General features: G+C 34.7%; 1 protein-coding gene across 5 annotated transcripts in view; it reads right to left on the bottom strand.

Moving 5' to 3' along the window:
* LOC143246295 (polycystin-2-like protein 1) overlaps positions 1-18,396 on the bottom strand; it is a 66,143-nt gene that overhangs the window by 34,638 nt on the left and 13,109 nt on the right. For all 5 annotated transcript variants that reach the window (XM_076492764.1, XM_076492765.1, XM_076492766.1 and 2 more), the window contains exons 3-6: positions 13,957-14,087; positions 10,556-10,806; positions 6,952-7,176; positions 6,527-6,689 (exon numbers count right to left, since the gene is read on the bottom strand). In XM_076492764.1, the coding sequence (XP_076348879.1) occupies positions 6,527-6,689; positions 6,952-7,176; positions 10,556-10,806; positions 13,957-14,087 (770 nt within the window). The remainder of the gene's footprint in view (positions 1-6,526; positions 6,690-6,951; positions 7,177-10,555; positions 10,807-13,956; positions 14,088-18,396) is intronic.

Raw genomic sequence — 18,396 nt, 5'->3', positions numbered from 1 at the left:
CCGTTTCTAATTTAGCAGTGTAAGACTAGAGAAGGCAGCTAGTCATCACCACCCACCGCCACTCTTGAGATACTCTTTTAGCGACGAATAGTGGGATTGATCGTCGAATTATAACGCCCCCACGGCTGAAAGGACGATCATGTTTGGTACGACGGGGATTCGAACCCGCGCCCCTCAGATTACGAGTCAAACGCCTTAATCCACCTGACCATGCCGGGCCTTAAGACTAGAGGAAAGGCAGATAGTCATCATTTTTGGTCACTCTTTTACTAACAAATAGTGGGATTGATTATAACGCTCTCACGGCTGAAAATGCGACCACGTTTGGTGGGACTCGGACCGGAGATCCTCAGATTAGGATTCGAGCACCCTAACCCCCCTTCTTATTTGCTAGTAGACTTCAAGAAAATCTCTCCTCCAATATTAAATGTTTAATGCTAATATTTTTTTTTTCAAATAGAAATTATTCTGAGATGTTAGTTTTAATTTAGTCATAAAATATCATTCAGAAATATTAGTATACACTAACAATTCCTAAACCTATAATATCTATCGGCTATAAACGTTTTTCTATGAGTGATAAAAGACTGTAAGAACAACGTTTTTACAAACAAAAGAAAAACAAATGCAAAAACTTTATATGGTTTGTTACGTGTTATACCATGAACAAATTCTAAACAAATTTAAATTCATGTTGTTGCCTGTTCTACTTGCATTAAAAAGGGGACGAGTAATTAAGCTCTTTTCTTGTTTAACTTACCTACTTTTACATATTTAATATAACTTGGCTCTTTTTATTATGTAACATTATCCTTATATAGCTAATCCCTTTATTCCAACTTGGTTGTTTCTCGAGGCGTAAAATGCTTTCATGTGGTACTACTACTGTTTGTCTTAATTACAGTTTTTAATTACATTAAACTGAAAATTTATCAAAGTATATTACTCTTTTTACATAAAACTTGGTTTTAGTAAGTTACGAATTTCAGGGTGACCCGGTATGGCCACGTGATTAGGGCACTCGGCTCGTAATACGGGGGTTGCGGGTTCGAATTCTCATCACACCAAATATGTTCGCTCTTTCAGCCGTAGGGGCGTTTGTAGAAGAGTAGCCAAAGAGTTGGCGATTGGTGGTGATAATTAACTGACTTCTCTCTAGTCTTGCACTGCTAAATTAGGGACGGCTAATGCAGATAGCCCTCGTGTAGCTTTGCACAAAATAAAAAAAACAATTTCAGGGCCCCAAACTTAAAGAAGAAAGCTTATAGTAGTGGTTGTAAATTCATTAATTACTAAAACCTAATAAATATGACTGTATTCCTTGATTCGCAAAAACAACAAGAAGACCTGAATTAAGAACAATAATTTATTGGGTTTTAAATCTAACTGGCATACTCATATTTTGAATCTAGTTGCGAGATTACGTTAATTCATCAATTTTGTTTACGTTGTTACACCTTTATAATGAGGTGCACATTGCTATATTATATATCATAAAATTTATCAGTAATATTATAATGAATTATTTTACCTTTCCTCTGAGATCGATTTCTGAAACAGAGTATACTGCTCTTGGCCTGGCATGGCCGAGCGCGTAAGGCGTGCGACTCGTAATCCGAGGGTCGCGGGTTTGCGCCCGCGTCGCGCTAAACATGTTCACCCTCCCAGCCGTGGGGGTGTATAATGTGACGGTCAATCCCACTATTCGTTGGTAAAAGAGTAGCCCAAGAGTTGGCGGTGGGTGGTGATGACTAGCTGCCTTCCCTCTAGTCTTACACTACTAAATTAGGGATGGCTAGCACAGATAGCCCTCGAGTAGCTTTGTGCGAAATTCCAAAAAAAAAAAAGTATACTGCTCTAGGTATTTGTCCGGCAGTATCAAAATTTACTCATACCAGCACCCGAATTGGCACAGCGTGATATCTCGGGATTCATATCGCTAGAAACCAGGTTACGATACCCGTGGTGGGCAGAACACAGATATCTCGTTTGTGCATAATTCCAAATAATCAATCAATACTCATACCGTATCTCTACAAGTTATGACTAATGAATCACACGTCACCCTGAAACGGAATTATCTTTCAAGTATATTTATTATTGTCTCTTTTATCCTTTCCTCGCCTAAACATCCATGGATAATAAATCCACCCCAGTTTTCTCTCTACATGTCAATATTCCTGAAATGAATATCTTCTAGCAAGCTGTTTGGAAATTCAGTCTGACTTACAACCTAATGATGGAAAATATTCCGATGAAGCATTGAATCTTGTTAGAAAATGGCCTGGCATGGCCAGGTGGGTTAAGACGTTCGACTCGTAGTCCAAGGACCGCGGGTTCGAATCCCCGTCGCATCAAACATGCTTGCCCATTTTAGCCGTGGGGGCGTTATAATGTGATGGTCAATCCCACTATTCGTTGGTAAAAGAGTATCCCTAGAGTTGGCGGTGGGTGGTGATGACTAGCTGCCTTTCCTCTAATCTTATATTGCTAATTAGGAACGGCTAGCGCAGATAGCCCTCGTGTAGCTTTGCGCGAAATTCAAAACACACAAACAAAATTGTTAGATTTGTTTAGTTTGAATAGCAGATTTTAGAGTTAATGTTAATTTTAAGAACACTTCGTGTACAACCGTATCATCCGAACTCATAAAAGAAGAGAAAGCAATGTGACGCGAGCTTATTTAGTCTGGTTTGATCCTGGTTAATTGGTAAAGATTTAGGAAGGTATAACGTCTTGTTATAATGTAATAGTTTACACAATGTTCTATCGTTTGCATTTACAAAATTATATGGAAAAGGACCATACCTCTTTTAACACATTAATCTACCATTACCTATTACATGCCACATCGAACAGTGTTTTCAGAGGGCAAATCTGATTTCAGTGGAGAAGCCAAGTGATGCTTTTACACACCAACTGAGAGACAGAAGTGTAGAAACTAATATCGCACCGTTCATGGAACTACTACTCCCACCAACTGAGAGATAGAAGCACCGTTCATGGAACTACTATCTCCACCAACTGAGAGACAGAAGTATAGGAACTTATTAATGTCGCACCGTTCTTGGAACTACTATTTCCACCAACTGAGAGATAGAAGTGCAGAAACTATTACCGCACCGTTCATGGAACTACTATTTCCACCAACTGAGAGATAAAAGTGCAGAAACTATTACCGCACCGTTCATGGAACTACTATTTCCACCAACTGAGAGATAGAAGTGCAGAAACTATTACCGCACCGTTCATGAAACTACTATTTCCACCAACTGAGAGACAGAAGTGCAGAAACTAATATCGCATCGTTCTTGGAAGTACTATCTCCACCAACTGAGAGATAGAAGTACAGAAACTTATTAATATCGCACCGTTCTTGGAACCACTATCTCCACCAACTGAGAGATAGAAGTGCAGAAACTTATTAATATCACACCTTTTTTGGAACTACTATCTCCGCCAACTGAGAGATGGAAATCTAGAAAATAATATCGCACACTTCTTAGAACTACTATCTCCTCCAACTGAGCTTGTTTTGTTTTTGGAATTTCGCACGAAGCTACTCGAGGGCTATCTGTGCTAGCTGTCCCTAATTTAGCAGTGTAAGTCTAGACGGAAGGCATCTAGTCATCACCACCCACCGCCAACTCTGGGGCTACTCTTTTATCAACGAAAAGTGGGATTGACCGTCACATTATAACCCCCCCACGGCTGGGAGGGCGAGCATGTTTGGCGCGACTCGGGCGCGAACCCGCGACCCTCAAATTACGAAGCGCACACCTTAACGCGCTAGGCCATGCCAGGCCCATCTCCAACTGAGAGATAGAATTGCAGAAACTTATTGATATCGCACCGTTCTTGGAACTACTATCTCCACCAACTGAGAGATCGAAGTGTAGAAATTGGCCTGGCATGGCCAAGCGTGTTAAGTCGTTCGACTCGTAATACGTGGGTCGCGGGTTGGAATCCCGTTCGCACCAAACATGCTTACTCTTTCAGCTGTGGGAGCGTTAAAATGTGCGGTCAATTCCACTATTCGTTGGTAAAAGAGTAGCCCAACAGTTGGTGAAGGGTGGTGATAACTAGCTGTTTTCCCTCTAGTCTTACACTATTATATTAGAGACGGCTAGCGCAGATAGCCCTCGTGTAGCTTTGCGCGTATTTCAAAAACAAAACAAACTAGATAATAAAAAAGTTCTTAACTCCGATTTCGATAAAGGTGAGCACCATAATATAAATTGATACATTCATTTCAACTCGTATGTACCGAATAGTGTGTACAAATGAACTCATCATTGTAAATTTACTCAGTTAAATTATATTACTTGTTTCGTTTCATTTGGTTCTTTCTGACTCTTGGCAAGTTACTTAATGTTAGCTTATATTTGCACTGCGTTTTACTCGTGTTATGTTAACAATTATTTGTTTATTTTATATATAAATCTATGTAATTGAAACTGATTAACTGTTAAGGTCTTTTATTACTGCTATATAGTAGGAATTCTGAGAAAGAGTTCATCAAATTAATTGTTTGTTATGAATTTCGCGCAAAACTACACGAGGGTAATCTGCGCCAGCCGTTCCTAATTGAGCAGTGAAAAGCAAGAAGGAAGGCGACTAGTCATCACCACCAATTTTTAGACTACTCTTTAGCCAAAGAATAGTGGGATCGATAGCCACATAATAACACCCCCATGGCTGAAAGGGCGTGCATGTTTAGTGGGAGCCACCTCCCAGAGATTACGAGTCAAGCTCCCTTACCACCTGACCATGACGGAACTGCATGAAATTTTCACACCCTCGTTAACAGAAGTTTTTTTTTCCTTTTACAAATGTTCAAAACCACCTCGTTAGATAAGGTGAATGAACGTAGGTGGTCTGAGTGTTAGATGAGAACGGACTTGTTGTTCATAACTGCGGGTTAAGAATCATCTAGTCTTTAACCTAGCACGCACGCACTTTATCACATTTGTTGGTTAAAAATATCCTAATCTCAAAAGTCGCATGACTGTTGAATTACAAAACAAAAGGTTTGCATATATCACTGTTTTTCGCTAACCGTATATGGTGATATTTGACAAGAAAACTTGACCTGAAACTGTTATAAGAAAGGCACCAACAAGTTAAAATTAGAAACTACTTTTTAGAAAAATTTTATCCGTGACTAAGTGTCTGATCCACTATTAAAAATGTTTTCACAATATGCTAGTCCAGGCTTGAAGAACGTTGATTCAGTTTTTGTTTAATGAAGCCAGCTGTTGTGTAACAAGTGTTGAAACACAGGTTATGTACTTTCAAAGGTTGAATGTATTTCAGTGTTGATTACACTAGCATATGTAAAATCATTGCATATTGTCCATAAAGAAACATTGAAAATTGAGTTGTCATGTATGAGCGTTCATAATTATGATATTATATACCATACGAAATAAGACATTTCATTGTCAAGTGTGATTATTAACTAGTGTTTAGATATCGTACTAGGAGTTAATAACCAGGATGGATTATCATGTTAAAAAGTATGCTATGCATTTCGAGAACAGTTCTTTTCGCAGCAACAAAAACTCTCATACAGGTAATTGTCAAATTTGTTTGTTTGTAGCTGTGCACAAAGCTACATGATGGACCATCTGTACTCTGCCCACCACGATTATCGAAACCCGGTTTCTTGTGCTGTAAGTCCGCAGACATACCGCTGTTCCACTAAGTGGGTATTTTGATTTAAAACTGTATTTGTAGAATAAAAGTTTTTCTTTGCTACAGCCTGGTCAACTTTCCGATTATACTCATGTACTGATGATTTATTTTACACGACTTTATTACGTATTAATGCTCCAATCTAGAAGGTGCAATACGAAACGAGAAAGGAACTGTGGAGGATAGCGATTAGTTATTCATAATTCAAATATAAACATCAAATATGTTTCTAAAGAGTACAAGCACTTATAAGGTTGTTAAAAATAATAATTTGTTTGATAAAATAAAAGTTATTTATGTTTTTATTTTACGTTAACGTGGATAGCTAGGAATTTCTGAATCTGTTCATTTGTCTTTTGTTCACAAGTTTACTTTATTAATTCATTCTTTAGGTTGTGTCTTAAAATTAATGCAAATTCTAAAGAAATGATAATGATAAGTAAATAAGCCAATCAACGTTCTTGATGATTTGAAAGAAAATGTTTCTACAAACTTCACATCAGACTTAAAGTACGAGCAAAGAGAAAATAAGGTGAAAAATAGTCCCGCGAAAATGACAACCGTCCACCATCCCGTTAACTAATAATACACAGGAAATTTCCTTCCGTATAAACGGACTTGTAGATATAAAAAAATATTTAAAAATCTCTAAAAGAAATTATCACAATACACAATTTTTAAAGTTGAAATTTTTAAAAAAACAAACAAACATCGCAACGAATAAAGACACTCAAACATCACTACCCCAGTTCTCTAAGCCACAGAACTCAATGCCCTCTTTATTTGTTCATTCATATGAGTTAGTTACTACAAAACAGGCAGACGTTACCTCAATAAATTCTTCGACGACGTAATAAATGATAAGAAAGGAGAAGATACATTCACAAGCCAGAACAATGTAATCAAAAACGCTCACGTATCGCAGTAACTTCACGGTCCGAAAGCTCCAGGAAGGAATCATTCCACCTGTGGCTGGGAACTCAAAAACAATCCTGTGAGAACCAATTGAAATAATAATGTTACATCTAAGATTATAAGATATAAATACACTTTTAAACCTTATATAACACAATAAACAACTCGTACTCACTTAAACCTCAAAATTAACATTTAAATACAAAGCTAATGCCATTTCCATAAGTCTAGGCAAGAAAAACTGTAATCAAAATATCGTTATCACAATAAGAAGGAAATGTGAAATGTGAAGCTTTGTACTATTCTATACTGTGTAGGTTTTATTTGTACCAAACTTACTTTGCAACACAAAAAAGATTGACGTTAGCATTATAAGTGGTGAAGTCCAAAAATATAGCTCGAGTTGCTCGTGTAATCCATAAATTTTCTCGAAGTTCCTTCATGATAGCCGCAGCCTGAGATCTGTTAGTTCCGAGGTCAGCATACGATCCTCCCCCACCGTACGTCTCTATCAAACCCCAGTGAGTAGAACCATTCACCTCCTTCTCTGAGTAATAGGTCCATCTACGAAAAGGACAAATTGCCAGTAGAGAGTTCTTGCAAATATCTAAATAGCTTCAAAGCAATTTCGAAAAAGCTTGAGTTTTGAGTCTCATTTGAAAACCATTACAACTTTTGTGCGTAATCCTTTGTGCTAACTTCTTTAATCAGAATTTAGCTTCAAAGTACATAATATTAAAAGCAAATGCACGTAAGAAATTTCTGTTATTGTTTGTTTTTGAATTTCGCGCAAAGCTGCACGAGGACTATCTGCGTTAGTCGTCCCTAATTTAGCAGTGTAAGACTAGAGGAAGGCAGCTAGTCATCACCACCCACCGCCAGTTCTTGGACTACTCTTTTAACGACCAATAGTGGGATTGACCGTCACATTATAACGCCCCCACGACTGAAAGGGCGAGCATGTTTGGTGCGACCAGGATTCGAACCCGCAATCTTCAAATTACGAGTCGAACGCCTTAATCCACTTGGCCATGCCGAGCTCTTCATTACTGTCCGCGACGCATTTCTATCCTTACCTCTATGCTAACTTCAGCCACACAATTACTTTGAATCTAGAAACTGCATAATCTAAAAGGGAAACTAGTGTTGCAGAATTAATTATATTTCTTACATGTAATATTTCCCTAGTTTATTATGTGTATGAAAATTTTTATCAAAATAAAATAATAAAACGCAATCAGTTTATAAGTTTGACTTGTAACGCGATATCGTACAAAACATTGTACAACATAAGCATAATTAAAAACATTTAATTTTTACTCAAAATTATCTTATATCACTGTAACATTATCTCACCATATTACTGTTTATATACCATTGTTAAGCCTAAATTGTTTTTAAATTTTGGTTTTAGAAATATGCATATGAAAGATATTAACAACGCTTACAATGTTAACATGAGATTCTGCATATTGTAAAAACAACAACAACCACATTTAATTGCCTTTTGTTGTTAGTTTTTTTCACTAAAGATTTTTAGCATCTTTGGCAATTTGTTTTCCGAGAAATTAGTTTTCTCCAAAATGTTACAGCCCAGCATAGACAGGTGGTTAAGGCACTCGACTCGTAATCCGAGGGTCGCAAGTTCGAAACCTCGTCATACCAAACATGCTCGCTATTTCAGCCGCGGGAGCGTTATAATGTGACGGTAAATCCTACTATTCGTTGGTAAAAGAGTAGCTCAAGAGTTGGCGGTGGGTGATGATGACTAGCCGCCTTCCCTCTAGTCTTACACTGCTGAATTAGGGACGACTAGCGCAGATAGCCCTCGTGTAGGTTTGCGCAATAGTTAAAGCAACCTTAAACTGTTATATTACCCCGTTTTGATAATATACTCTATTTAATAAATAACTTTTAAAATTATTTTTGTAAATAAAGATCAGTTATATTTTTTCATTATTTTTCACATGTTTATTTGCTTTCATTTTACTTTCCTCCACTTGTGAATTTCATTCTTTAACGTTCTCTGTAATTGAGGACGCTCATGAATAATATGTGAATGACTAATTAAATGCCGTCCTAAAAATAATAATTTAGGGCTAATTAAATCCGTTAAGATGCTGAACGTTGTAAGGGAATAACGGAATTATAAACAAAATAACATGCGTTGATGCACGACTACACCTTTGTTAAAAAAAGTCTTTTTTGGTTTGCCTTTATTTTAGAACAGTATTCCGATGTACAGCAATGAATTTCAGAATATATAGTGCTAAAATTTCAGGATTTATAGTGCTAAAATCTGGAGTTCGATTCTCTATGATAGACATGGTAAAAATATCTCATTGTGTAACCTTGCGCTAAAAGCTAACTTCCAAAATTGCGCATTAATAATTTTTAAAAAATAGTCTTTTATTCTAAGCTTTATTAACTTAACCTCATATTTTTAAGTTCAGACGAGAAAGATGCTGTAGAATTTCCCTGACAGGAATATCCCTGACAAGGCTCCATCATTGCCACATCTTGTATCCTCTGATAATAATAATAATATCATCAGTTTTTTAATTAGAAAAATGTGCTTGTGCGTATCCTTGATAAGCGTTCTGTTGTCACAAAAACGATCTCAGCCCTTTGGGACCGTATATAAATTATAAAAGTGGCAATCAAATCCTGCTATTCAATGTGAGTTGCCCAATAGTTTGTGGTAAATAATGTTTACTACTTGTCTTTTCTGAAAACTTATCAGTTCAAAAGCATGGACAATTAACGTAGATAACCCTTGTATAGCTTTGCACGAATTTCTGACGTAAGCAAATACGTTGAGATTGCCTCTGATAGATCATCTTGTAAAGTTCAGAGTTTGATACCTACAATGGATATAGGTAACTGTGTAGATTTTTATTAAAACATGAACAAATCAAATCAGTAAGAATCTAAAGTTTTTTCTCGTCTTACTTGAAATCCAAGGTAATTCATTGTATCAATATTTTATATTTGAAATTTATGTTCTCCGAAACATTTTAAAAATGTTATACCTAGATAACAGCAACTTTTATTGCTTTTTAGACACACACACGCACATCTTTATTTCAGAGCGAATGACGTCTTGTTCGGTGTAACCACATTAAATCTCCCTCTAAAAAAATAAAACTAACGGACAACAGGATACAATACTTGTTTTAAACACATAGTACCCCGGTTTGAGAAATATTAATGGCAAAATCAAAGTACCTTTTTTATCCATATTAATAGTAATTCAAGAAATACTACAAGATTGTTTTTGAATTTCTCAAAAAGCTACACGAGTGCTATCTGTACTAGCTGTTCCTAATTTAGCAGTGTAAGACTAGAGGGAAAGCAGCTAATCATCACTATCCACCACTAACTCTTGTACTACTCTTTTACCAACGAATAGTGGTATTGACCGTCACATTATAATGCACATACGGCTGAAAGGATGATCATGCTTTGGATGACGGGGATTTGAACCTGAGACCCTAAGATTGCGAGTAGAGCGCCCTAACCACCTGGCCATGTCAGGCCGAAATACTAAAATAACAAATAAATTAGGTTTTTGGAAGTAAATAGGATAACGTAAATGCATTAAAAGATTTGACTGTATTTGGATATGTTTAATGTGTAAACATTCATATTTGTATTCAAAACATATATATACAGTACACAGAAAACTTTACAAAAATACAAAAAGCACTTGTTCAGCTTTGGTGTAAGTCATTGTGTTTCATCCCAAAATTTTGTTTCCAGCAATACTTGTTTGTCTATAAAGTATCGATATTTTAATAATTGAAATGAAAATGCAGAACGCGTTACAAAATTAAACAGAAGATGTTATACTTAGTAGTGAACATTTAATACCAACTAAAATACTGAATTATATGCTTAAGTTTTAATACATCTTAATTTACATCTAAATAGATAGCCTTACGCTGTTCCATTCAGTAATCCAAAAGGTTCCGTATCTTCGACCTCAGGTGAATAAATGTCATAACACTTGGATATAGTTTCCTTGAAGTTTTCATGAATATTGCAAGAATCGTTTCTTACTCTTAGCTGCCGAAGCCTTGGAGTACCAAGTAGTCGATTTTCGTAGAGAATATTTCGATCTTCTAGGTTTGTAACATTGTTGTTATACCAAGTCTCCCAGTACAGACTGTCCAGCATCACATAATCTACAAACTAAAAGAAATAATTCATTCAGATATTCCTCCATTAATGACAAACTCCGTAACAAAGCGCTTGGTAATTCTGAAAACAAGTTTAGTATTTGTTTTACTTTTAAAGAAAAAGAAATGGAATATTCGAATGTGGGTGGCGATTTCTAAAAACTTGTATTTGTTACCTGGCAAATCATAATCTTAACAAAATCTTTAAGCATAACCAACACTATGAATGAAAGACTGATCATGCCTTTACTGGGGAAACCATGGTCGTGAATAAATGATGTATTTGTGAAACTTCGTGTTTTTTCTTAATTTCAAGTATTACAAAAAACACCGTATTTAACTTCCGTATTATATTACACATGCAATACGATAATATATAAACATCCAGATTTAGAAATATATATAGCACCGATTGAAAACTGATTTCAAGGTGTTTCATTAAAGGTTGCAAAAGAAAAGCATGTTTTATATCAGTTCTAAAAAACCTTATTTTTAAACACATCAATCTGAAGCAATATTCAGCACGTTCACTTCAAGCAAATCACTTTTCATCACGAACGTTTGGTAGGGTAAATAAGCAATTGTTATGTGAGTAACAACATAAAGGGCCCGGCATGACCAGGTGGCTAGAGTGCTCGACTCATAATTTGAGGTTCGCAAGTTCGAATCCCCGTTACACCGAACATGCTTGCCCTTTCAGCCGTGGGGACGTTAGAATGTGACTGTCAATCCCACTATTCGTTGGTAAAAGAGTAGCCCAAGAGTTGGCGGTGGGTGGTGATGACTAGCTGCCTTCCCTCTAGTCTTACACTGCTAAATTAGGGACGGCTAGCGCAGATAGTCCTCGAGTAGCTTTGTGCGAAATTAAAACAAACCTTTTAAAACATCTCAATCGACTTTTAGTGAAATTTATTGAATGATAGAGGGTACTACACTACAGTGAAGTTCATCACCTATGATATCAACATTATAAATTTATATGCATTTCTAATTCATCTAATGTGCACTCTAGAAATACTCGGTTTTTTAATAAATTATTTAGACAGAGTATTCGTGATGAAATCTTGTTAAATGGACGGCAACTACCTGTTGTAGAAACAAGTATGAAAGGTCTTTTCAAAGTCATTCGTTCTTTTGTCTTTAGGCTCTGTTTTCTCAATAAAGAATACAATAAATTACAATTCGGAAAGAATATCATATTTTCATATAGCTTCGACAGTTTAACACCTTGGCTGTAAGTTAAGCTATGTGATTGAAACACTTTTTTCTGAGCCAACCATAGCACACGACACAACTTCTATTGGGAACAAAATATTGCACCTACAGATTAGTAGAACGAGATTTAGTTTATATTGAGCTGTGTTAGTGTACAACGTACATCTCCAAATCAAAATTGATCAACTGTTCAGTTCTAAGGAATTTTTGTGAGCCTTTTCATACAAACTCAATTGAATCATAAACCTATGATTTCTAATGTATTTTGCATTAAGATATGAAACCATTCTTAAACATTAAATTACCGATTTGTTTAATGCCATCTATTAAGCCAGTAGTCCACATATTGAGTGTATTGAAAGTTAGATTTCTATAACGAATGTTGACATTTCCAAATCCCTACCCTAGTGTTACAGTTATGTTGGAAGAACTTCGTTTTTATTTTAATTACAATACGTATATCATTATCATAGTTACGATACATCATTACAAATGTTTAATACACAGATTAAATAATAATTTTATGTTTCCCCAAAAGATGTCACTACAATAAAGAGAGTTCATGGTGTGTGATCGTGATGATGAGAAACCCACTTGAAGTAAAAATGTATTTTCAAAACAGCTGGTAAGGGTATTACAACTTTAATTGGAATAAAGTACAGAACAACGTTTTGAACTTCTTAAGTCATATCCAGATTAACAAAGAGAGTTTGCAACGGTTTGTAGTTTACAAGATAGTTTGAGCGTTTAAAAGCAAACAGAATTGTTTATAAATTTGTGTTTTATAATATAAACGAAGAGGCGTTTTACAATATTCAAAGTTAAGTTGAAAATAATTTATGTTGTGTTGCCTCAGTTTTCTTTAAAAGCCGTTTCGATAAAATATTTATGAAATTGAGGGACCGACCATTAATTCAAATTTAATTATTCTAATTTGTTGCTTGTTAGCTATCAGGTATCAAGTGTTACAAACCTACAAACAATACTGAGTCTTCTATCTGGTATGGAATTGAATAGTTTATCGATGTTTTACGATGAGCGAATTAATTTCGAGTTCATATTAGTGCAGCTTACTTAACAGGTAGTTAGTTTGCCCTATTCTTGTGTGGCTTTAAGCCGTTTACAGGATGACTTTTCACCGATAAAGGTATCTAATGTTCTCGCAGAAATCTAACGTCTGAAGCTAATATTTTAAAGTTAAACGGTTTATTGTGTTCGAAATCTATAAACATTCCTGGTCAAATATCCTTAATTTCGTGACTGATAAACGTTTATCAGTTATAGTTTCCGAGGTTTATAGCATACTAACTGTAGCAAACTAACAAAATTAAACTCTCTCTTAGCGCTTCGATTTATAAATTCTCATGATGAGGTTCTCGAAAATTCAGTTGGCAACAATATTCTAAGATATGCTAGTGCTTTCGTAAAACATATATTGTTGATTCTTACACTCGCGAATCTTTTACAAATTTGGAGAATAGGCGAGACTTTCCCAATACACATTTAACAGTATGAGTTACATTCATTTTAAAATATATAGTTAACTGAAACAAACTTCGATATTAAAGTAAATATATAATACTAGATCCTTTACAACTTGAACACAATAGCTTATTAATATGGTTCTTTTTCTAAAATTTCTCACTTCATAGCTATTGCTTTTTTATTTACTTATCTTAATTTGCTTCTTAAAGTCAAATTTGGCCTATTAATGAATATAAGAGCATATTTCAGTGCTTTGTGTTGATTTTCAGGTAACAGAGAGTTGAGTTCAATCCTCTGTACAGCAGTTAAAAACATGAACATATTTTTAAACTACTTTCATTCAAATTATATTGGACTCTCTCTTCCTAACCTCCAGTAATTCAAAAGTCTAAAACTGTACCTACCATCCACAAGTTCAAAACCTAAAACTATAATAAAAGATTGTGTGGGATTCTCTACCTACCCTCCAGAAGTCCAGAAGTTGTGTAGAACCCCTCACGCTGTTTCGAGTGTCCATGAAAGGTGTGTCTAAGAACAATTCACTAATTACCTTTGTCTGGTAGTACATCATAGGATTTACCATGCCAAATGTCACTACGGAAAACCAGGACAGGTTCACAGGTGTTAAAAGTTACACGGCAAGGATAATAAAAGGCTTAACATTAAAATAGGTAATTTTTTTAGGCAAAGGTTTCGATTAATTGCATTAAATAACATGTTTTATTTAATGTTAAATATTCATGATTCTCGGAGAAACTTTTTGTTTATAATCATGAGTTGCTTTTTCACTATTTTAAATTAACTGAGAAAACTATAACTTTTCTGATAAACTGTTTCTATTTTACTTTAATGACTATCGATGAGAACACGACAGTTTGTTATTTGTTTTCTAAACAAAGCTACACAAGGGTTGTCTGCGCTAGACGTCATTAATCTAGTAGTGTAAGACTAAAGGGAAAGCAGCTAGTTATCACGATTCAACGTGAACGAATATATGGGAACGACTGTCACTTTATAAAGCCACCACGGCTTACGAGACGAGCACTCTAACCACCTAACCAAATCCGGCCTCACGGAATCGACTAATAGTTCTTGCTTCCACTTTCCTGATTGCGAAAGTAATTTTTCTTTCAATAGTTCTTTTTACGTTTCAATAACATACTCAACATTGAGTTCTCGTATTTTCCAAGCAAAATGGTAAGTGTTGTTATCAACACTGAGTCTTTCATAAACCCACTATCAAGTAAGTGGCCAGGTGTGGCCAAGTGGGTAGTGTGATAGAATTGTGAATCCGAATGCTCTTGGTTCAGATGACCATAATCGATAAACATTGGGGTCTTGGCTGAGTTATAAGAGTAACTGTCAAATCCAACTATTCACCCAGACTGCTGCCCAAAAGTTCACGATGGACGCTGTTTTCTATATAAATGCCTTCCCTTTCAGTTTACGAGCTCAAAATTAGCGACAGCTATACGCATATAACCCTTTGCTAGCTGTGATAAAAAATTCTAACACAACAAAAAAATTATCGTATAGTCTAATATATTTTATAGTAGTTTTGTGAAAAGTATTTAATTTTATACGACTATTGCATATAATTACTTGTGCTGTAGTCCGACATTTATTAACTTCTTTGTTGCTAAGGGAATCGTGTCACAAACACTGCTGCTAACAACGCTTAATGACTCGTGAAGGAATAGTTTATAGTCTACATAAGTTGTTCATAAATATTTACAATTCTAATGAAACCAAAAATGCATAACGTAATGCATATACTGTTGCTTCGTCTCCACCACATTTGAGCTGTTAACTAAAATATCATGACGATAGTTTTAATAGGTAAAGACATCTTCATTAAATATACGTAAGCATATGCTAAATAGCCAATCATTTCCAAATCAAATTAAGTGACAAATAATAACATCACTGGACTCATAATGGTGATTCGGTCTTATTGTAACAAAAATACCACGAAATCCTATTATCCTTTAGATGATTTATGTAGTGTAGAAATTGTCGAAAATGTTCGCGATTTTCATAAAAGTATGGAAAATTTTAAGAAAACATTTAGCCTTGTTTTGCTAACGTCATAACATGTCAATATCGGAAACAACTGTATGAGGTTTTATATAATATAACAATGTTATAATCCTTCTGCATACAATTTGCAATCAGTGCGTGGAATTAGTAATTCTTTAATAGCATCTATATAACAGCTTTAATCCGGTTTCACTGTCGTTGTGTTTCGGAAATGAGGTACTTGAATTTTTTTATTCATTTCGCGTGGCTATAAGTTATCGTGAAACTTGCATGCCATTCCTGTTTGCTTTAGGGTTCACTTGGAGCTTTATGAAAAACGTTCCATTCGTTAAGCTATGGAAAAATAAATTGAGATAATTCTCATATTTTACACGATAAATATTACTACTTTTTTCCAGCTAGTGCTATTTGAATAACTAGAATTGCCACCCATTGTTTTTGTGCATAAATGTATTTGTATATATAACAGCCTCTAGTTATTATAGGAGGAATACACCTATTAACATACAAGACTGCATGATGTTAATAGTAGTATACTGAGAAATATGGAAGCAGTCATGAGGGTCCTGAATAAATATTTATCTACATTTTCATTTTTTGGAAACATAATCCAAGTTTGAAAGTCATTCATTTACTTTAGTACTATCAACAATAGTCAGATGATATAGAAGAAAGCGATGTTTTATGATATCATATTTATTAGAAACTTGTTCACGTCTTAGAAGTTTCAATGTTCTAGTAATATAATTTACGTATTTCCCACTTACAAGTTGGAACGTTAATATTAGGTCAACTGGTGAGCTTAATGTCTGGCTTAGTGTTAATCTAGGATATTCTATTCGTGTTCAACTGGACTGGGGGTTGGACTAGGAATTGGATGTACGATCTGTGAACCTGATAATTAAATGTTCTCGACCCGTTGCCGCAAAATTGCGTTTAGACTTTGAAACCTTGTCTGTGTTATAAGAGTGACTGTCTATCCTCATTAAGCTATTACAAGAAAGTGAGCCAAAAGTCAATAGTGAGAATTGTTTGACTATCGCTCATCTCTCTGGTTAATTTATTCAAAATGAGGGAAGTTATATGCAGATTACCCTTTTCTCAAGATGTTAACCTGAAGATGACCTAAGAAGGTCAGAACGTTGTTCTGTACTTTATTTTAATTAAATTTTAATACACATACCAGCCGTCTTGAGAATACATTTTTACTTCAAGTGGGTTTCTCGTCATTACGAAGATAACCTTTTTGTAACTTATCTTAAAAGAAATGAGTAAACATTTATCCGGTTTTTAAGAACATCTAGTTACCATAAAAGATATTTCCTATAAAAATGTTTTAACATTATTCCTTGCGTTTTACTTCAAAATTTGATTCGTTCTCAAACATTTAAGATTTTGCTTCTTTTCAGACAGTTATGTCTTTTTAGAGCGGTTTTCTATGATGACATTCAAAAGTGTGGATGTCACTTATTAGTGTATTCAAGTAAAACCGTAACTGAAAAAATACAATGTCGAGATATTGTTTTATGGTGTATGTAAGTTTTAAACAAGCAATTTTGATTTCTGATTTATCATAAATGTTATTTAAGGGAAACCGATTTATGTCGATAGTCATCGTGCTTAAAGTATAATAGGTTTCTGTTTTGCTTTAATATGATTTCGAAGAAAATGATTCATTCAGAATTTGATAGGATGAAAGCAATTTTCATTTCTGTATTGCTTCTTTAATATTATTTCGGGTACGTGATTTAATTTTCTATCGAGTATGCTTGAATTAATTTCGATTTCTGCTTCGTTTTTTATATAATTTCAAGAAAAATAATTAACATTAGCATTCAGTACGCTATAAACAACGTCCACTTCTACTTCAGTTATTTATTATGATTTCAGGACAAACACATAAGTACTATTCATTAACTAATTAAAATACGTATCAAGTTGTCTTGGTCCTAAGATGCTGTAAAAGACTAAGTCTGGTTATATGCTTGATCAGTGACAAGTGCATACGACTGGTATGCAAATTATTTGCAGTTTTGGTTAGTAAACAAAATATTTTATGACTACAGCGATATACTATATAAATATGCCCTCGAGTAGCTTTGTGCGAAATTCAAAACAAACAAACTTGCAATAAAAGGGTAAAAGTGTTCCGATTTCAAAAAAAAAAAAAAAGAGCAGAACATTTACTACGGGGATAATAATTCTTTAAAAAGTTAGAAAATTCTGGACAGTGTTAGAACTAAACCACATGGGTTACTTTTCTATCTACCGAAGGAAAGATTTAACGTTGTAAGTTCGCTGTAAGTCGTTGTAAGTTTGTTGTAAGTTCGTTGTTAGTTTGTAAGTTTGTTGATATCCCCCAGGAGATTTTAGAAAGTAATGAGTTTTTTTTTCTTCTGTTTTACATATAAAAGCCCACCAAAGTTTAAAATGTAAGTTTTTTGAAGAGCGTTTTGGGTGACAGAAGCCTCGTTCAGATAAAATGTATCTGCATTACCTTTTTGTAAAAAAATGTATCTCAAGACAGCTGGTATAGGTATTAAAATTTTATTAAAATAAAGGTAGAAAACAATGTTTCAACTTTCTTAGGTCATCTTCAGGTTAACAAGTGTCATCACAACATTATATTTTTGTTTCCATTAACCCAGCTGTTTTTAAACCGTTCGTTTTTATTTTGTTGTTCTTCATTCGTTATTGTTTAGTTATTTATACATGATTAAACTTTTCTAAATACACAATGCCTAATCTACATGTTACCCTTATCTCAATTTTTTCCTGTACTAGTAAAAGTTCTTTGAATCTTGTAAGTGGGTCGATGAAAAATAGTAGAAAAAGGAGAGACTTATATAAATGACAATGGCTC

Source organism: Tachypleus tridentatus, chromosome 3 (assembly GCF_004210375.1).
Source record: "Tachypleus tridentatus isolate NWPU-2018 chromosome 3, ASM421037v1, whole genome shotgun sequence".
Lineage (NCBI taxonomy): Eukaryota > Metazoa > Arthropoda > Merostomata > Xiphosura > Limulidae > Tachypleus > Tachypleus tridentatus.
The sequence above is the reverse complement of the archived record's forward strand: the minus strand, read 5'-3'. Positions and strand labels throughout refer to the sequence as shown.